The sequence below is a fragment of the Choloepus didactylus genome, chromosome 3, assembly GCF_015220235.1.
Source record: "Choloepus didactylus isolate mChoDid1 chromosome 3, mChoDid1.pri, whole genome shotgun sequence".
NCBI lineage: Eukaryota > Metazoa > Chordata > Mammalia > Pilosa > Megalonychidae > Choloepus > Choloepus didactylus.
Genome location: NC_051309.1, coordinates 123,209,618 through 123,231,548, shown reverse-complemented (window position 1 = coordinate 123,231,548; position 21,931 = coordinate 123,209,618). Strand labels below are relative to the sequence as shown.

At 37.5% G+C, this 21,931-nt stretch overlaps 2 protein-coding genes across 3 annotated transcripts in view; one reads left to right on the top strand and one right to left on the bottom strand.

The window, feature by feature from the left end:
• Positions 1-21,931, bottom strand: part of ANK2 (ankyrin 2) — a 739,617-nt gene that overhangs the window by 584,648 nt on the left and 133,038 nt on the right. The gene's annotated exons all lie outside the window — the stretch shown is intronic.
• LOC119529785 (homeobox protein NANOG-like) lies at positions 822-1,858 on the top strand. Its single transcript, XM_037830522.1, has one exon. It carries the CDS (start codon positions 822-824, stop codon positions 1,716-1,718), a length of 897 nt encoding a protein of 298 aa, XP_037686450.1. The 3' UTR covers positions 1,719-1,858.

Below are 21,931 nucleotides of genomic sequence, written 5' to 3'. Positions count from 1 at the left end.
CTTCTTTTCCCTTCTGTTCAATCAATACATGAACTAAAGATGGATTGGAAGAATAGAATCCTGCTGGGCCAGTAAGGGGCCTTCATAGCACTCCTCCCGCTATTACCAAATATGCTCTTACAGAAGAGAGGCAATTTTGGAATAAGGCAAACCTGAGACCAAATTTCCCTGCTGCCATTGCAGTTTTCCTTTAACTTCTCTCGATTATGGTTTCCCTATCCCATCAGTCAAAACATATTTAATAATATTACCTTGCATGGTTGTTTTAAGGACTTTTTAAGAAAATGTATATAAAGCACCTAGAAGAATATCTAGCACATAGTCTATGCTCAATATATGGAGGTGACTGTAAACACATTAAAATTTGAGAAATGTTGGATCCCTTATTATCCAGATCCCTCTCCCTATACATTTAATAATACTTCAAGCCCAGCCTACTTAGGGTAGTAGCATCCCATTTCTAAGCAATAGCAGGTGACTATGTAGATCACTACAGCAGAGTAACACATTTTTCTTTTTTAAAAACCTGACTACTGCTCAAGGAACATTGCCTTGTACAACGTATAAAAGTCTCACAACACCAATGGTGCCAATTCCTGAACAAATATATTCCTATAAATAAGACTGAGTCCTGCATTGGGCTGTTTGGGTATTGCTACTGCAGAGGGGATTCCCTTCATCCTGCCCTTTTAATACTTTTGTATCTGTAGATCTTCATATTTCTCTAAGTTCTTCCACCCAAATTGTCTTTTAAGCCCACCTTGGCCATTCTCACAGACTAGGCCTTTGATTTTTTCTCCCCCCTCCTTCTGCTCAACAACATGAGCATGGATCTAGCTTCTCCCCAAAGCCTGCCTTGCCCTGAAACAGACAATTCTCGTGAGTCTTCACCAATGCCGGAGATTTATGAGGCTGAAAAAAACTATGCATCCTTGCAAATGTCGTCTGCTGAGGTGCACCAGCCAGAGACAGTCTCTCCTCTTCCTTCCTCTGTGGATCTGCTTATTCAGGATAGCCCCGACTCTTCCACGAGTCCCAAAGTAAAACTACCCATGTCTGGAGGGAAGAGAGCAGGGAGGAAGGAAGATGAGGGCCAGGTGAAGAAACAGAAGATCAGAACCGTGTTCTCTCAGACCCAGCTGTGTATACTCAATGATAGATTTCAAAAACAGAAATACCTCAGTCTCCAGCAGATGCAAGAACTTTCCAACATTCTGAACCTCAGCTACAAACAGGTTAAGACCTGGTTCCAGAACCAGAGAATGAAATGTAAGAAGTGGCAGAAGAACACCAACTGGTCAAAGAATGGCAACAGTGTGATCCAGAAGGGCTCAGCACCTACAGAATTCCCAGGACTCTACTCTTCCTATCCCCAAGGTTGCTTGGCGAACACTTCCGGTAACTTCCCCATGTGGAGCAATCAGACCTGGAACAGTCCAATTTGGAGCAGCCATTCCTGGAGCAGCCAGCACTGGTACACCCAAGCCTGGAATAATAACCCAGTCTGGAACAATCAGTTCCAGAACAGTGGAGAGGAATCCCTGCAGCTCCAGGTCCAATTCCAGCAAAATTCTCCTGCCAGTGATTTGGAGGCCACCTTGGGAAGTGCTGGGGAAAACCATAATGTAATAGAGCAAGCTGCTAAATATTTTAGTACCCTACACACCATGGATTTATTCCCAAATTACTTCATGAATACCCAGCCTGAAGATGTATGAAGATAAGGGTGAAGATGGGTATAGACTACAAGCTCAATCTGGGCAGAGGCTGCATTACTTCTTTCCTTGCAGAATTATTTTGAAAGCTGTGTGTCTGACTTTATTCATTGGGTAACTGGGGTGGGTATAGGTATGTTATGAGTCTAATCAGAGATTTCAAAGATTTAAAAAATTCAGTAGTAATGGGCCAGATGACCTTGGCTGTTTTGTACAACATACAGGATGAGATAGATGTTTGTGACTATAGAGAAGTAGATATAATATTAGTTTGGATATCTTTAGGATCTAGCCTCAAGAATAGGAAGTAAAAGTATAAAAATGTGTGATGGAGTACTCATTCTAAGGCATTGGGAGGCTTCACTGACTTGTTAAGCTATCATGACCCTGCTTCATTGATTTCCTTCATCCCTTCTTTGTTTGCTACTTCTCGTTTGTTAATTACTTTACTCTTTGTAGATAGGTGTTTTGTTTTTGCTGCATTATAGTAATATTTTAGTAGTTTGGTTGATTTATAAATTTTTAAGTACAGATAAATAAAATACACCCATTTAAAAAAAAAATAAATAAGACTGAATTTAAACCTCATGTATCACAGAAAACTACATGAATTTTTCCCAATAGTTTTTCAAAATGCCTAATCCAAATCCTCGTAAGCACCCATCCTTTGCACTAGGGGCACTGTAGGAGAGAACATGTTTTACACAATTTGTTTATGATGACTTGGAAGGTAAACTATCTTGCATACACTGCTGACATGATATTTCTTGACTTTTTAAAATATGAACGATCAGTGAGCCTGAGAAATAGACTCCTACATTTCTTAGAAAACTAATTTCATCCACATGACTACTGTTTAGGGTCCTTTAAAAAATTTTTTACTTCTTTTTCACGCATACTTTTTTTATACTATTGTTAAGAGGCAGCCAAGGCACAGATCCATTGGCAAGCAATATAACTTACTCAGAGAAAGCTGCAAAACATTGGGAATACTATGTTTGGATAAAATTTACTTTTTATTAAAAGTGTACTTAAGACTATTTAGCTTAGCAAAAACAAGTTGTACAGGGCTGTAATTTCACCCAGAATGCCAGAGAGGGGGAATTAAAAGAAAAACAAACACCTAAGTGACAGTCCAAAATTGTGAAGTCCCAAAATATTAATAATCTATTTCTGTGTGAAGTCCAAGTAGAAAAAAGTGAGCTGAACAGAGATCCAGGGATTGTGCCTTAACTCACCTCTTGGTCAGGTACCAACATCTAAGTTTCACTCATGCTGCTCATGAAACTCTAAGCCCCAGAAATGAAATGTAAGACTCTTCTAGCATCTCTTCTAAGGCCATCAAAATGACAGCATGTTTGTAAGGACCAAAGGAGCCTGATTCCAAAAGGATGGTACTCTGGCTAACACTGCCCCATCCCAACCACTGCGGAAGTTTTTGAAAAGACCTCTGAATATTTTTGAGTCTGAAAAACACCTAATAGTTTTCAAAACAGAACTGGTCAAGTAGATGCAGGCACTAAAACATGTCTAAAACCCTTTACAGAAATCCCCTCGGTTGTATGTTTCATTAATCCACACCAGTGTTTCAAAAAGCATATTCTGCAGAACATGAGCTGTCTCCAGAAAAAATAGTTCCTTGGTCAAATATACATGGAAAACAATGTATGCCCAATCTCCTCACTTAAAGATTCAAGAGAAAATTAGCATATAAAAGATTTTAAATCACATTAGCTTATTAATACTTCTGAAAAGTTCTGAAGTAAAGCAGTCTGTATAATTTTGTTTAATCCAGGGCTTTCCCAGACACAATTACCATAAAACCCTTTTTCATCTTCTTTTGTCTATTAAATGATTGGAAATGCAGAATCTATGGTGAGGACTTCATCTCCTTAGGGAAAGAAAAGGAGGAGGAGATAGGAAGGCAGAAGAATATTTTATCACTGAAGCTTATGAAGGGAAAGAATTAAGGTATGTCATTATCACCACCTCATCACTAGAAAAAAAGAATAATGTGGGAATTTTTCTTTTTCTTTAAAGGGGGAGAGAACTTAAAGATAGACTGCAGCCAACTAGAAGAGCTTCTCCAGGCAGCAGAGTTGGGAAGTTAGACAAGTGCCAGAGAAAGAGGCTTGCTAGGGCAGACATGGAAAATGAGAGGCTTTTTGGCAGGCCCACGGGGCTGGGAGAGACACCTATACTTGTCAGGGCCAGGGAAGCCCAGACGGGCTGTAGCAGCTCACAGTTAACTCCCATTTGTTCACAATGATGATGCACAAATCACTGAAGGCACTGGGAAAATGGGATGAGGACTGGGAGAAGCAAAGCTGAAAATGAAGAGGGCCTGGGCCCTGGAGCCAGACTTCCAGAGTCCATACCCTGTCTCTCTCCCTCTCTAGATGTGGGATCTTGGATAAATCACATAATCTTCCTGTGCCTCCAGTCATCTCACATAGTATTTACCTCATATGGTTGTTGTGAAATTATATATGTAATGCACTTAGGATGGTGTCTGGCACATGATATTAGTTATTATGATAGGCATCTCTGCTGTAATTTAATATACACATTCTGAAAAAAATCTCTATATTCTAAAAAATTGTGCTCTAAAAAAATAGAGAAGGAGACCTCTCAAACCTAAACAACCTGTAGTCAGAGCACCACCAAAACCTATAACTGGTACAGCTTAGACTGCCCAGGTAAGCATTTTTTTTTTAATTAAATTCAGTTTTATTGAAATATATTCACATACCATACAGTCATCCATAGTGTACAATCAACTGTTCACAGTACCATCATATAGTTAAGCATTCATCACCACAATCTATTTCTGAACATTTTCCTTACATCAGAAAGAATCAGAATAAGAATAAAAAATAAAAGTAAAAAAGAACACCCAAATTGTCCCCCTATCCCACCCTATTTTTAATTTAGTTTTTGTCCCCATTTTTCTACTCATCCAGGTAAGCATTTTAACAGAAGATGTTTAAATGTACAAAGACAACAGAGAAGAAATGTTGGTAACAGTTCAGTCTGATCAGGCTGGTGGATGCTGAGGCAGTTCAGATGGACAGGGAGCTCCGGGTCAGCGGTATTGTCTTGGGGTAACCCCAGGAAGTAACACCACCTGCCCCAAATCATAAACTGTATAAGGCCAGGGGTGCACCTCTCTGGGAAGGTGATCCAGGAGCCAGGCACTTATTTTTAATTTTCCTAAAACATAGCACAAAGGGTTCCCACTAACATTGCAATTTAGCTGTCCTGAAGTCTTTGTTGGAAAAAAGAGTCCTCAGAAGTTTAATGTTTCTGCACATCTAAGCAACATCCTCTCACTCAGCTTTTTTTGGTATCAAAGTTAATATTTTGCTTTCTATCTGCCTGAGCCCTTTGTCTTTATCAATTAATTTATAACTCGCAGGAGCGGGTGAGAGAAGTATGATATATTAGCCCCCTAATTAATCATTTTTCCTATTTTAAGATGAGGAAACTGAGGAAAGAGTAATGAACTTGCCTAGCACTGCATAGCCAAGCAGAAAACCCATGGTCCGAGCCAGAGAGGTGACAGCCTAAGTCACTGCATTTGTGGGATTAGGGAACTGAACAACAAAGTCAACACTTATTTTGTATCATTAGGCGCTGAATGTTTAGCAACATTAAACTAAACTCTTTCATGTGGTTTGACTATATGTCCTCCACCTAACTCTCCAGCACCCAATCAAAAAGGAACATAACACAGAAGTTTAAATAATCAAAATCAAATCACACCACCCGTCTTCCCTCTTCTCCCTCAATGAGTCCCATCTCTGGCACAGTGATCCTCGCATTCCCGTTCCTCACCTCAGCTCCCCTCTCTACTACTAACCTTAAGACAAACTTCCAAGGCAGTTGACCGCTATGAACTCATTACGATGTTTTCTTCCTAAAACCACTCTTCCTCCTCTAACACTAGTCTTGGTCAATTATCTGTCATGTTCACTTAAGCTAGAACTCTCGATGTCTTCCTAGAATACTACCTCTTCCTCACCCAGATAGCCGGGGAATCACCGAATTATGTGACTCTAACCTCCTCTCATTCCCAGAGTCCTAGCCCTGTATCTCTCTCCTGCAAGGCTACAACAGTCTTCCAACTTGTCCTCCTGCCTCTCTGTCACCATCGATACTACTGCCAAGGTGACCTGCCTAAAACACAAGACTGTCACATCACCAGGCATGTGAGGCTGTCCATTATCTGTTCTGTATTTTCAGTCTCCTCTCCTACCTTATGCTTTAATCATACTAAACTACAAAATTCCTTAAACATGCCAGGTTGGTACTTACAGTTTCTGCCTTCACTTAGGTTTTTGCCTCTGTCCAGAAGACCCCTCTTATACTTCCAGGCCTCCCCCATACACTCCTATAGTCTATAAAATCTACCTTCTAGTGAAGACTTACCAAGTTTATAAGATTCTGTTTAAGAATATTTTCTTCTGTGGTGCCTTTACAAATCCACACCCACCCATTCCTTCCTTTGGTCTCCATTCTCAATCCATCACGTGCAGGTCTAGCATAGTCCCTCTAATACTCTGTTGTAGTTATTTGCTTACAGGCACATCTCTTTCTATTGGACTATAAGTTCCACGAGGACAGGAACTGTATCTAAATCAGTTCAGATTATCTTGTGCCTAACATTATTCCTGGCATGTAGTTGGGGATTAGTAAATTCTTGTTTATCAAATAAATGAAAGAAAAAAATGAAGCCCATGTATATTTAAGTTATTTATTTCTACACCATCTTGTGGCAGTTCCTAGAAATGGCATCTTCTCCAGCATTCTCAAATCCCGTCAAGAAACATTCCCATATCCTTCTCTATTTCCCCCTGTTCCCAAATGTCCAAAATACTCATAAGGAAGAAAGACTCAACAAATTATCTAACTTTCAATAGTTGTTCTTCTACCATTAAGAGGAAAATGTTCAAAAAAAAAAAAAAAAACTGAAATTGGAGAACAATAAAAGTTTATGGAGGGAACTTCCGAGGAAGATGGTGGAATAGGGAGCTCCAGGACTCAGTCTTCCTCTAAAACAACCATCAAACCAGTAGGAACTGTATGAAACAACTATTTTGAAACTCCACAGGCCAGAATAACACTGTACAGCACCCATGGAAGATGAGAAGAGGCTAATAAATTGCAGTAAAGAACTGCAGATTGCTCTCTTCAAGCGGAGGCTACCAGTGCCCATTCCTCACTCTTGTAGCAGGCCACTATGGGTTCAGTCCCTGGCTAGCTGCTGGTGACAGTAAGTCAGCAAGGGACATACAAATCCTCTTCCCCAGGGGTGTGCACAGTCGATCACTGATCACAGCTTTTGATTAGCAAATTCAGATTGCTGGGTTCGTACTCTAAGGGCAGCTATTGCTTCAACCCTTCTTGGATAAAGGTGTCAGTAGCCATTGTTTCAACCCTGCCTGGGACAAAGGAGATGGCAGCCATTGTTTTAACCCTCTTGGACAGGGTGGAGGTGGTGGAGATTTAAAGATACAGCACTACCTCTGGGCTGGGGTGGAGGGTAGGGGTAGCTGAAGAAAGTTTGCTGGGCAGGCCAAGAAAGCTCAGCTCTGGGGAGCCATCAGAAAAGTTTTTGGTGCCTTTCCTGACCCCATCCACAGGGCACTTTGGAGCTGGTCTGCACCTTCTTCATGGATCCTTGGCCCTGTTTTAGCTGAGAAAGCCTGAATTGAATTGGGAATGTCCTCCCTGGGGGAGACCCTCCTTCTAGAATTTGCCCTCCAAGCAAAAGCAGTATGAGACAATGAAAGGAGTATTAAAAACTACAGAGGTGAACAGTCTGGGATAAAGTCCTGCCAGCTGCAGATACCCAGAAGAGGGAGGTTTGTTCCCTGGGAAACATACTGCAAAAACTTATGTTGGACGATCTAAACAGGGGAACCCCAAAGAAACTAACAAGCAAGAGCCTAGGACAAGACAGAGGACCAGTGAGACAGGAAAATCCTGCACGGGGCATTCATCTTGGGTAGACCTTCCTGATAGGAGGGATGAAGCTCAAGAAAATCTCTGTCTTATCACCAGCTAGTTACAAACTAGGAAACAGACAACCTGGGGAGTAAATTTCAGAGTTAATATTTTAAAATATTAAAGTGTACACTGTGCAAGAAAGGAGTACAAGACAAAAAAAGAAACAGGAAACGATGGTCCATTCAAAGAAACAGTATAAAAATACATAAAACACCAATGAAGGAAGAACTTCCAGGAAAGATGGTGGAATAGGGACTAGCTTCTCCCACAAAAACAGCTAGTATACAGGAAGGAACTGTCTGAAACAAATGTTCTGGGGTCTGGATGCCAGAGAAGCACTGTACAGAATCCAGGGAATGGTGGGACAAAGAGATGAAGAAACTGGTAAAACAAAAACAAACAAACAAAAAAAAATGTGAGTAACTCATTCCATAGCAGTTGCTGGCACCCATTTCCCACTCTCAAGGTAAGGTGCCTCAGGTCCAGTCCTTGCCTGGCTGCTGCAGATGGAAAGAGACATGTAAATCATCTTCCCTAAGACCTGGGGGACCATGGCCAAGCACTGATGATGGCTTTTAATCAGCAAATTTAGATTGCTGGGTCCCAGCACTGAACAACTGTTTTAGCATGCCCCAGACAAAGACCACCATAGCCATTGTTTAATCCCCACCCCTTACAGGAGCAAAGGCAGTGGTAGTTCAAAGATACAGGGCCTCCCTAGGACTGCAGGAAAGAATTTTCTGAAGAGCACCATCTGCTGTGCAGGCCAGGAAAGCACAGTTCAGGGATGTGTCTGAAAGTCTTTTGGGCATTTTTCTTGACCTTCTCCCCAGGCACTTTGGAACTGGTCTGTGCCCCATGTGTGGGTCCATGTGTAGGTCAATAGAAATCTTGTTGACAGAAGAACAGGTAGAAAAAGAAAGGGAAAAAATTGAGCAGGGACTCGGGGAATTGAATAAAGGTATGAAGCACACAAACATATACAACATGGGTACCCCAGAAGGAGAAGAGAAGGGAAAAGGGGAAGAAAGGATATCTGAGGAATTAACAGACAAAAGTTCCCAACTCTTATGAGTGACTTAAATACACTTGTCCAAGAAGCAAACGTACTGCAAACAGAATAAATCATAATAGACCTACTCCAAGACATATACAAAACAGTATGTCAAATGCCAAAGAAAAAACAGAATCCTGAAAACAGAAAGAGAAAAGCAATTCATCACATACAAGGAAATTGCAATAAGATTAAGTGCCGATTTCTCATCAGAAACCATGGAGACAAGAAGGTGGTGGTATGATATAATTAAAGCACTGAAAGAAAAAATTGCCAGCTAAAAATTCTTTAACAGTTTTATTCACATACCATACAATCCATCCAATGTGTACAATCAATGGTTCTCAGTATAACCACAAAGTTCTGTATTCACCACCACAATCAATGTGAGAACATTTTCACTGCTCCAAAAAGAAAAGTCCCATTCCCCTGTGTCCCCCTATTATTGACACTTAGCATTGGTATGGTACTTTTGTTACAATTGATGAAAAAATATTACAATATTACTGTTAACTATAGTCCATAGTTTGCCTCAGTTGTACTTTTCCCATATACCACCCTATTGCTAACACCTTGTAATAGGGACATATATTTGTTCTAGTTCATGGAAGAACATTATATTTGTACTGTTAACAACAGTCATCACCCACAATAGGGTTCACTGTGTTATACTGTTCCATGTTTTATCCACAATCTTTTCTTCTAGCACATATAAGACCTTACATTTCCCCATTCAACCATGATACCACCCATTGTTCAGCACTGTTAATTACACTCAGAATATATGCTACCATAACCTCTATCCATTTCCAACATTTATAACCAACCTTATTACAAATTGTGCACAAATTAAGCATCAGCTCCCCATTTTCTACCCTCGTTCTATCTCCTGATAACTTATAATCTAGATTTTAACTCCATGAATTTGCCCATTAAAATTAGTTCATATTAGTGAGACTATACAATATTTCTCCTTTTGTTTCTAACTTATTTCACTCAACATAACATCCTCAAGGTTCACTATGGTGTCACATGCATCAGGACTTCATTCCTTCTTACAGCTGAATAATATTCCATTGTACATATATACCACATTTTAGTCTTCCATTCAATCTTCCAGCCAAGAATTCTTTATCTGGCAAAACAGTCCATCAAAAATGAAGGAGTGTTTTCAATATGCACAGATAAACAGAAACTGAGAGGGTTCATTAACAAGAAACATGCCCTACAAAAAAATACTAAAGAGACTTCTGCAGGCCAAAAGGAAAAGACAAGAGAGAAAGACTTGGAGGATAGTGTAGAAATGAAGATTATCAATAAGGGTAACTAAAAGGGCAAAAGGAGAGACAAAGATAAGATACGATATATAAAAACCATAGGATAAAATGGTTTAAGTAAGTACTGCTTTAAAGTAAAAACATTAAATGTTAATGGATTAAACCCTAATCAAAAGACACAGATTGGTAGAATGGATAAAAAAGTATGATCTGTCTCCAAGCTGTCTACAAAAGACTCATGGAGACCCAGGGACACAAATAGGTTGAAAGTGAAAGGATGGAAAAAGATATTCCATGCAAATAGTACCAAAAAAGAGCTAGGATAGCTATACTAATATCAGACAAAATAGACTTGAAGTCAAAAGCTGTTATAGGAGATGAAGAAGGCCACTATATATTAATAAAACAGACTATCCACCAAGAAGAAAGAGCAATCAGAAATACTTATGCACCTAACCACAGTATCCCAAAATACATAAGGCACATATTGGCAAAACTGAAGGGAGAAATAGACACCTCCACAATAATATTTGTAGGTTTCAACATACCACTCTCATCAATAGATAGACCATCTAGATGTACATTCAATAAGGAAACAGAGAACTTGAATAATATGATAAATGACCTAGACCTAATAGACATATAAAGAACACTGAACCCCAAAACAGCAGGATATACATTCTTCCCAAGTGCACATGGATCATTCTCCAGGAGAGACCACATGTTACCTCTCAAAAAATTTAGAAAGATTGAAATCATATAAATCACTTTCTTCATTCCATAACGAAATGAAGCTGTTAATCAATAATGGGTGGATAACTAGAAAATCCACAAATATATGGAAGTTAAATACCACTCTCTTAAACTATCGGTGGGTCAAAATAGAAATTGCAAACAAAATCAGTAAATATCTCAAGATGAGTAAAAATGAGAACACAATATGCTAAAACTTATGGGAGGCAGCAAAGGCAGTGCTGAGAGGGAAATTTATAGCCCTAAAGACCAACATTTTTTTTAAAAAAAAAGAGCTAAAATGAAAGAACTAACTGCACATATGGAGGAACTAGGAAAAGAACAGCAAACTAATCTCAAAGCAAGCAGAAAGAAAGAAATGACAAAGATTGGAGCAGAAATAAATGAAATTGAGAATACAAAAACAATAAAGAGCATGTTGAAAGGATCATTAAATTGACAAACCCTTAGCTAGATGGACAAAGAAAAAAGAGAGAAGATGCAAATAAATAAAATCAGAAACGAGAGGAGGGACATTATGACTGACCCCACAGAAATAAAAAGTATCATAAGAGATACTATGAACAACTTTAGCCAACAAATTTGACAACCTAGATGAAATGGATAAATTCCCAGAAATATAAAAACAACCTACATGGACTCTATAAGAAATAGAAGACCTCAACAAACCAATCACAAGAAAAGAGATTGAATCAGTCATCAAAAACCTCCCAACAAAAAAAGCCCAGGACAGAATGGCTTCAGAGCTGAATTTTACCAAGCATTCCAAGAAGAATTAATACCATTACTTCTCAGTATCTTCTAAAGAAACTGAAGAAGATGGAAAACTACCTAACTCATTCTGTGAAGCTAACATCACAGTAATTCCAAAGCCAGATAAGGATACTACAAAAGAAAATTGCAGACCAATTTATCTAATGAATACTGGTACAAAAATCCTCAACAAAATACTTGCCAATTGAATCCAACAGCACATTAAAAGAACTATACACCATGATCAAGTGACTTTCATCCCAGATATGCAAGGGTGGTTCAACACAAGAAGATCAATTAATATAATACATCACATTAACAAATCAAAGGAGAAAAACCACATGATCATCTCAATTGACGCAGAAAAGGCATTTGGCAAAACCCAGCATCCTTTCCTGATAAAACCACTTAGATAGACAGGAATGGAAGGAAACTTCCTCAACATTATGAAGGGCATATATGAAAAAGCAACAGATAACATTGTAGTCAAAGGTGAAAGATGGACAGCTTTCTCTATAAGATCTGGAATAAGTCAAAGATGACCACTGTCACCACTGTTATTCAATATTGCACCAGTAGTTCTAGCTAGAACCCTTAAGCAAAAAAAGAAATAAAAAGCATCCAGATTGGAAAGAAATTAGGAAAACTTTCACTATTTGCAGATGACATGATCCCATATATAGAAAGTACTGAAAAATCCACAACAAAGTTACTACAGCTGATATCAAGTTCAGCAAAATGGCAGGATCAGCAAACAAAAATCAGTAATGTTTCTAAACACTAGTAATGAACAATCTGAGAAGGAAATCAAGAAAAAAATTCCATCTATATCTAGGAATCAAATATCTAGGAATAAATCTAACCAAGGATGTAAAGAACTTGTACACAGAAAACTATAAAACCTTGCTATAAGAAATAAAAGAATATCTAAATAAATGGAAGGATATTCTATGTTCATGGATTGAAAGACTAAATAGCATTAGGATGTCAATTCTACCCAAATTGATTTATAGATTCAGCACAATCCCAATCAAAATTCCAAGAGTCTACTTTGAAGAAATGGAAAAGCTAGCCATCAAATTTATATGAAAGGGTAAGGGGCCTCAAATAGCTAAAGACATCTTGAAAAAGAAAAATGAAGTTGAAGTACTCACATTTCCAATCTAGAAACTTATTACAAAGCCACAGTAATCAAAACAACATGGTACTGGCATGGTACAGCATGGTACAAGGACAGATATATAGACCAACGGAATAGAATTGAGAGCACAGAAATCAACCCTCACATTTAGGGACAACTGATTTCTGACAAGGCAGTAAAGACTACTCAATTGAGAAAGAACAGTCTCAACAAATGGTGCTTGGAAAACTGGATCTCCATTTGAAAAAAAAAGGAGGACCCCTACCTCACATCATATACAAAAATCAACTCAAAATGAATCAAAGACCTAAATATAAGAGCCAGAACTATCAAACTCCTAAAAGAAAACATAGGGAAACATCTTCAGGACCTTGTATTAGGCAATGGTTTCTTTGATTTTACACCCAAAGCACAAGCAACAAAAGAAAAATATAGATAAATAAGACCTCATCAAAATCAAAAACTTTTGTTCTTCAAAGGACTTTATCATGAAAGTAAAAAGACAACCTACACAATAGGAGAAAATATTTGGAAACCACATAGCCAATAAAGTATTAGTATCTAGTATATATAAAGAAATACTTCAACTTAACAACAAAAAGACAAACAACACAATTTAAAAATGTGCAAAAGCCTTGAACAGACATCTCTCCAAAGAAGATGTAGAAATGGCCAGAAAGCACATGAAAAGTTGCTCAGCATCATTAGCCATCAGAGAAATGCAAGTCAAAACTACAATGAGATACATTTCATACATTAGAATGGATGCTATTTTTTTTTAAATGGAAAATAACAAGTGTTGAAGAGGATGCAGAGAAATAGGAACCTTCATGCATTGCTGGGAGGCAATGTAAAATGGTGCAACCACTGTGGAAGACAGTTTGGTGGTTCCTTAGAAAGCTAAGTATAAAACTACCATATGAGAGAGCAATTAAGGAAGGGGGAACAATAATCCAGGAAGAACAGATAAGCTATTTAACGTTCTGGGGATGCCCAGAAATGACTATGGTCTGTTAATTTCTGATGGTTGTAGTAGGAACAAGTTCACTGAAATGTTGCTATATTATGTAACTTTCTTGGGGTAAAGTAGGAACATGTTGGAAGTTAAGCAGTTATCTTAGGTTAGTTGTCTTTTTCTTACTCCCTTGCTATGGTCTCTTTGAAATGCTCTTTTATTGTATGTTTGTTTTCTTTTTAACTTTTTTTTTCATACAGGTGATTTGAAAAAAGAAGGGAAAGTTAAAAAAAAAAAAAAAAGAAAAAAAAAAAAAAAGAAAAAAGACAAACAAGGGGAAAAAAAAAAAAAAAAAAGATGTAGTGCCCCCTTGAGGAGCCTGTGGAGAATGCAGGGGTATTCGCCTACCCCACCTCCATGGTTGCTAACATGACCACAGACATAGGGGACTGGTGGTTTGATGGGTTGAGCCCTCTACCATAAGTTTTACCCTTGGGAAGACGGTTGCTGCAAAGGAGAGGCTAGGCCTCCCTGTATTTGTGCCTAAGAGTCTCCTCCTGAATGCCTCTTTGTTGCTCAGATGTGGCCCTCTCTCTCTGGCTAAGCCAACTTGAAAGGTGAAATCACTGCCCTCCCCCCTACGTGGGATCAGACACCCAGGGAAGTGAATCTCCCTGGCAACGTGGAATATGACTCCCAGGGAGGAATGTAGACCTGGCACCGTGGGACGGAGAACATCTTCTTGACCAAAAGGGGGATGTGAAAGGAAATGAAATAAGCTTCAGTGGCAGAGAGATTCCAAAAGGAGCCGAGAGGTCACTCTGGTGGGCACTCTTATGCACACTTTAGACAACCCTTTTTAGGTTCTAAAGAATTGGGGTAGCTGGTGGTGGATACCTGAAACTATCAAACTACAACCCAGAACCCATGAATCTCGAAGACAGTTGTATAAAAATGTAGCTTATGAGGGGTGACAATGGGATTGGGAAAGCCATAAGGACCAAACACCACTTTGTCTAGTTTATGGATGGATGTGTAGAAAAGTAGGGGAGGGAAACAGACAGACAAAGGTACCCAGTGTTCTTTTTTACTTCAATTGCTCTTTTTCACTCTAATTATTATTCTTGTTATTTTTGTGTGTGTGCTAATGAAGGTGCCAGGGATTGATTTAGGTGATGAATGTACAACTATGTAATGGTACTGTAAACAATCGAAAGTACAATTTGTTTTGTATGACTGCGTGGTATGTGAATATATCTCAATAAAATGATGATTTAAAAAAAAAAAAAAAAAAAAAAAAAAAAAAAAAAAAAAAAAAAAAAAAAAAAACTACCATATGACCCAGCAATAACACTACTAGGTATATACCCAAAGGAACTGAAAGGTGCTTGAACAGATATTTTCCCACTGATGTTCATAGCAGCATTATTCACAATTGCCAAAACATGGAAGCAACCCAAATGTCTATCAACTGATGAATGGATAAATAAAAGGTAGTATATACATACAATGGAATACTATTCAGCCATTAGGAAAAATGAATTCCTGATACATGTGACAACATGGATGAAGCTTGAAGACATCACATTGAGTGAAATAAGCCAGCCACTAAAGGACAAATATTTTATGACCTCAGTGATTTGAAACAATTAGAATAAGCAAACTCACAGTCAGAATCTAGAATATAGGATACCAAGGGATGGAGTGGGGATAGGGAATGGGAAGTTAAGGCTTAAAATGCATAACACTCCTATTTGGAAGGATGGAAATGTTTTTGGTAATGGATGGTGGTGATGGTAGCACAACATTGTGAATGCAATTAACAGCACTGAAATATATATCTGAAAATGATTAAAATGGAAAATGTTAGATTGTATATATAGTAACAGTATAATTTTTTTAAAATCCATGGAACTACACTACACAAACAGTGAACCCTAAGTTAAACCATAGACTTTAATTAACAGTACAATTATTAAAATGTGCTATCATCAGTTGTAACAAGTGTTCCACATCAATGCAAGATGTTGTTGGTGAAGTAGTATATGGGAATCCTACATTTTATGCATGATTGTTCTGTAAACCCACAACTTCTCTAATAAAGGCAAAAGGAAAATAAGCTTAAAGAATCCACCTCTCTCAATTTGTCCTGTTCGTATTAAAGGAAACAACTGGGTGGATGTAGGTAAGACAAAAGCTTCTTCTTTTAAGAGTTTCTTTTAGGAAATCAAATTCCAGTAGACATTACTAGACTGCTTGTAAGATTTTCTATCATTCCATCATAAGTTCAATGTTGTTGTGTATAATTGACTCAAACTTCCCAGTACATACATCAGAGACAAATCAGAGTCATTATAATTTAAGTTGTTTTATTTTCCAAGGAGAGGGATCCACAGAATGCCTTTAAATATTACATGCACCCAAATGTTTTCTCTTAAAGTCAATGAGCCCAGACAACAATCTGTCTTTTCTCCAAATGCCTGCTTAATTTCTTCCAATGCTTTCTGATTGAGGCCATATGTTATCTTGAAAGCATTTTTTTCTGTCAGTTTTCCATTCCAATAGTCCCACTTGGTGTGATCTTATTATCCACCAAGGTAAGATTTTAAATAGGACACATCAAACACCTATTCATTTCTAGAAATTCCAAATTAGGAAATAATAATTTGATGTTGTTTCTCCTCAAAAGATTTACAAATTGGTTTAGAAATTTAACTTCAAATCTGATAGACAATTCATGCTCTTCTAAATTCCTCTATTGATCAATTAATGAATTTACTGATGATTTACTATATATTTCATCTAGGCTAGACATGTAGGGAAGGATAGGCATATATAAGAGGTATAAGAAATCCTCCCAATCTCAAGAAAATTACTTGGAGAGAGAAAACCAAACCATCAACAATTTGAGAACAGCCAAGTCCTTCATTGTAAAATAACAGTTTGAAGTACAATAGCAGAAATGTAGACTAGAGCTGTATGGGACAGATGGAAGTTGAATTGGACATCAAAGAATATGAATGGACTAGAATAAGAATATGCATACAATAAGTTGATTTTCAGGCAGAAATGTCAACTGGAGCAAAGGTTCATGTAGGAATGAGCATGGTGTTTTCCAAAGTATGGCATGCTGCAGGGCATTGCAAAACACTACTATGTATTTGGGGCAATAGAGAGAAAATCAAATGCCAGTTTATATCTAATCCAAAATACTATGGATTTATTAGCAATCTTCTTTTTTTAAATCATATTTTTTTATTGTGGAATGTAACATATATACATAGAAGTGATACCTTTCCAAGTGCAATTTAACAAGTAGTTAAAGAGCAAATTTCAAAGAGTGTTATGGGTTACAGTTCCACAGTTTCAGTTATTTCCTTATTGTGAAATATATCATACATACAAAAAGGTGATAACTTTCAAACTACAGCTTAACAGGTATCTATAGAGCAAATTTCAAAGAACGCTATGGGTTACAGTTCCACCATTTCAGTTCTTTCCTTCTAGCTATTCTAATACCCTGGCAACTAAGAAAAATTAAATTATGTAGAGATTCAATATTCATAATCTCTTATTAAGTTCCATCTTGTCTGTTGCTACCCTTTCCTCTAGTTTAATCACTTTCCCAATCTTCAGGGATGTCTGTGAAGTTATGGTAGTCACTGCTTAGACAGCAATCTTCTTCAAGCAGTAAATTAGAAGGTAAAAGAGACCACTCTCAGGTTGGACAATCTATTCAAGGAAGCCGTAGCAGTAATGAAGAAGGCACAAATAAAAGAAGCATTTTAAAGAAAAACAATTATATTTTAATATTCATCATGGTGTCATTTGAAGAAAGTAGAATTGAAGCTGATGCAAAGTTCTAGGAAAGAAAGCTGACTTTGAGGGTAATATGATAAATATGTATTTAAAGTAATAATGGAATATCTGCATAGAGATATCCATAGGGATCATGGACAGAAATGTTCTTCCCACGCCTGATGTATCCTCCATGTGGAGGAATATCTACTAGTTTAACACCCTTGGCCTTACTTTACTCTCTCACTCAGTCCAACCCAAAGGAAGTTGATTGGTGAACTTGGGAGCCAAAGCTGGGCATGTATAGCACTGCTCCTACCTCTCTTTGGATGCAAACTGCCAACAGGATGTATGCATTCTGTTCTACCACTTTGCTTAAGGTTTAAAGGGGCATGTCTAATTTTAGATTCAGTACTAGGAAGCCCATTTGTCCACAACTATAAGCCACATTTTCCAGTTTCAGTTTTATTAGGAATAAAGATAGCATTTGGGTCTCTGTCTTACATCTAGTCTACCCCTTAAAGGTTCAGATCTTGGGTGTGAAAGATGAGTGCTGTTCATCGGTCCCCTAAAACCTCAGTAACTTCCTTCAGGCAAAGGCTGTCATAGATGGAGATGCTGATTTGAGAAACATCAATGACACAGGTCATAGTTGAAACTGAACTCTTTAAGAGTGAGCAAAGAGAAATAACAACAGAAGATGGCAGATGGGGAGATGAATGACCAAAGAAGTGCCACTAAAGCATTCCAATGCATTCTAAGCAAAAAGACAAGCACAAGCAAAGTCAGGAAACTATGGGCAGTATGAGAAAAAGCAACTAATTCTATTTCACTAAACTGTAAAGTATTTCTAGGGAATGGAAGAAGGGAACAAAAGATAAAGCTGGAAAAGTAAGTGGGGGCCAGGTATTAGAAAATTTGGGGCATTTCTGGACAGCACTGAGGAACTTATTTTCTGAACAGATCTATGACTAGTTTTGTGATACTCTTCTTTAAGAAGTATAAACTAGAGATAACATTTTTTACTAACTTTACCAAAAAATTTTTTTAAAAAAATTTCAAAACAAAACAAAGCAAAGGAATAAGAAAAACTAATATCCTAAAATAACTTCATTGCTTCCAATGATGTGGGGAGAGAGAAAGAGAAAGAGAGAGAAGGAGAGAGCGAGAGAGAAAGAATATTGAGTGTGAAAACTAATTATAGAACTGAGTGGGCTAGTGCAACTATTAGTTATGGGGTACAAGGAAAATAAAGAGAAATATTTTTAAGATTTCAAACTTGGATAACACAAAGACTGGTAATGTCATTAAAAGAAATAGAGAATTAAGAGGAATTTGCTTGGGGGAGTGAGATGACATTGAGCTTGATTTGGACACATATATACACACCCTGCACATAGTGACAAATGTCCTCTATAAAAATAGCAGATTGTAGAAAAATAGGGGAAGGAAACAAACAGACAAAGGTACCCAGTGTTCTTTTTTACTTCAATTGCTCTTTTTCACTCTAATTATTATTCTTGCTATTTTTGTGTGTGTGCTAATGAAGGTGTCAGGGATTGATTTGGGTGATGAATGTACCACTATGTAATGGTACTGTAAACAATCGAAAGTACGATTTGTTTTGTATGACTGCGTGGTATGTGAATATATCTCAATAAAATGAAGATTAAAAAAAAAAAAGACTATACATGCTGTAGGAATTTAATTTATATAACACTCAAAATGACAAAATTATAGTAATGGAGTACAGATTCAGCAGTTGCCAGGAATTAGGACTGGAACAAGAGTTTAACTATGAAAAGGTAGCACAAGGGAGTTTCTTTATGGTGATGGAATAGTTCTGTGTCATGACTGGTGGTGGTGGTGATCCAAATCTGTCTATGTGATAATTTTATAATACTATATTACCTCCCACTCCCCCAAAATAAGAATACATGTAAAAACTGGTGAAATCTGTAGTTTTGTTAATAATATCATACAAATATCAATTTCCTGGTTTTGTATAATCTTTAAAACATCTTCTAAGTCTTAAGTTATTTCAAAATAAAAAGTTAAATTTTTAACGAAAAAAAAAATAGCAGATTATGTTGTCAACCCTGAATGACTAAATCTATCAATTTATCTCATATGTCACTTTTTTGGGACAGTGCCCCAGCTTAGCTTTGGCCTCCATACAGACGCCCCTGTAAATCCTTTACACGGCTCAGTAAACATGGACTATACAACAACATTCTACCCCACTGATGCCAAAACAAAACACTCCAGGAAAAATGAAATTTTGCAGATTGTTTCACAGTCCAGCAGTTGCTATTTCTTGTTCAGAATCAGAAGACTGCTCCTTTTTATTACAAAACAGCATATGCACATCCATCAAACTCTTGTTCAATTCCTTATGGGGAGGATGAGTCAGAGCCAAGGAAACTGGTTGACCTTTATTTCTCTCTACTGTAAACCCATTTCAATTTGATTTAATGCAATTCAATTTAACAGACATTTATTTCATGTCTACTCTTTGCCAGGCAATAAGTATACAAAGGTGAGTGAGTCTAGACTCCTACCCTTAAGGAACTCAAAATCTAGTAGGCAAAGCAACCACATATATAAATAAATATAATAATAAAAGTGCTACAATAGCAGCATTATATCTTGCTACAAAAACACAGGTGAAGAGACATTTACATCTTCCTGGAGTAATTGCAAAATTACAGAATAGAAGTGACATTTAAAAAGAGGAGGAAAGGAACCGACCCTTATTATGTTCTATGACATCCTTGACACTTTGGGTAGATTCTCTCATTAAATCCCCGTTTTTCAGATGAGAAAATTAAGGCTCAGAGCTGGGCTCTTAAAACAGTTCTGCCTAGCTCCAAAGCCCACGCTCTTCCAGTTGAGTAAAGGTGTGAACAATGGGAAGTAAACATTTGTGACTGAAGAAACAGGAGCAAATGCAGAACCACGAGTGCCTACCATGTTTGAGAGAAGTGATTAATGCAATGTGACTATTGCCAGGATGATGATGGGAATACTGGCTAAAGAATAGACTGCAAAGTCAGCTGGGGCCATGTTGTGAAGGGCCTTCTAATTCCTGGTAAGTTATCTAAATTAAAATCCTATAGCAATTTTCAGACTGTATTCTAATGACTCCCAGGAACCCATGGCAGTTTCAACTGAACAATGTCCATGAGAAATTCTGTATTTATAGTTTATTTATTGAGTTGTGGGTTTTTTTGGTAGGATTTATTTTAAGGAAAAATAGAATATTTAAAGAAGACCTGTGGTAGGCAAATGGAGGGCCACTAGAGACTTTTTAAGAATGGGAAAGATATCACCATATGGATTTTTAGAAAGATAAATATGGTGGCTGGGAAGAAGAGAGGTTGTCTAAGGAAAAGATTCTTGGGCGCAGGATACCAGTTAGGAGGCTTGTCAAATAATACAAGGTAGAAATTCTTAAATAGACCCAGATAGTGGTAGCAGGATGGATTCAAGAACTAAAACGTATAGAACTTGATGATAAATTTGCTGAGGGAGTAAGATATAAATAAGAATCAAGAATGACTGAGATTCCTTGTTCAAGCATCTGACTGAGATAGGGAAACTGGTAAAAGGAACAAGCATGGGAGAAAGCAATTTTTTGTTTGTTTTGATGAGAAATTAGTTTTGGTCTGTGTTTTGACATGTTAAGTTTGAGATACCTGCAAGACACACAGAAGAAGACATTACAGAGTAGCTGAATCTATAGATCTGGAGATTTAGAGAGTGGAGCTGAAGATATTTTAGCAGAGACCACTAATTTTGCCTTTGTATTGCTTCTCCCCTTCTTCACTGTAGTTATTAAACTCACAGTTTTCATACAGTATGTGACTGCTCACCTGGAATCTACGTTTCTCAGCCTCCCTTAAAGCTACCTGTGACTATAACTTCATTGATGCCATTTGAGAGGAACTGTTATATAGAACTTAATTTTCATATCCTTAAAAAAACATTCTTTAGCTAGAAGTAAATACCTGAACCTGTTGAAGTACAACTTAGTAGCCTTGATTCTTGAAGTTGATTGTATTTCTATATAGCTTACATGGTGTGACCGTGTGATTGTGAAAACCTTGTGGCTCATACTCTCTTGATCCAGTGTATGGACAGATGAGTAGAAAAATGGGGACAAAAAGCAAATGAATAATAGAGGAGGAGGAGGGTATGGGATGTTTTGGGTGTTCTTTATTATTTATATTTTTAATTTTTGGTCTAATGAAAATGTTCAAAAATTGACTGGGAGATGAATGCACAACTGCATGATGATACTGTGAACAACTGACTACACACTTTGGATGATTGTATGGCATGTGAATATATCTCAATAAAATTGCATTTAAAAAAAAAGGACATTCTTGACCTTCACTTCCCGGGGGTTAAAACACAGGCATGGTACTGTTGAGCAACTCTGAGTCATGCAGATGGTGGAGCAACAAGAGA

What these genes read in the sequence shown, in the direction of transcription:
- LOC119529785 (XM_037830522.1), top strand. Translation starts at nt 822, where the DNA reads ATGAGCATGGATCTAGCTTCTCCCCAAAGCCTGCCTTGCCCTGAAACA.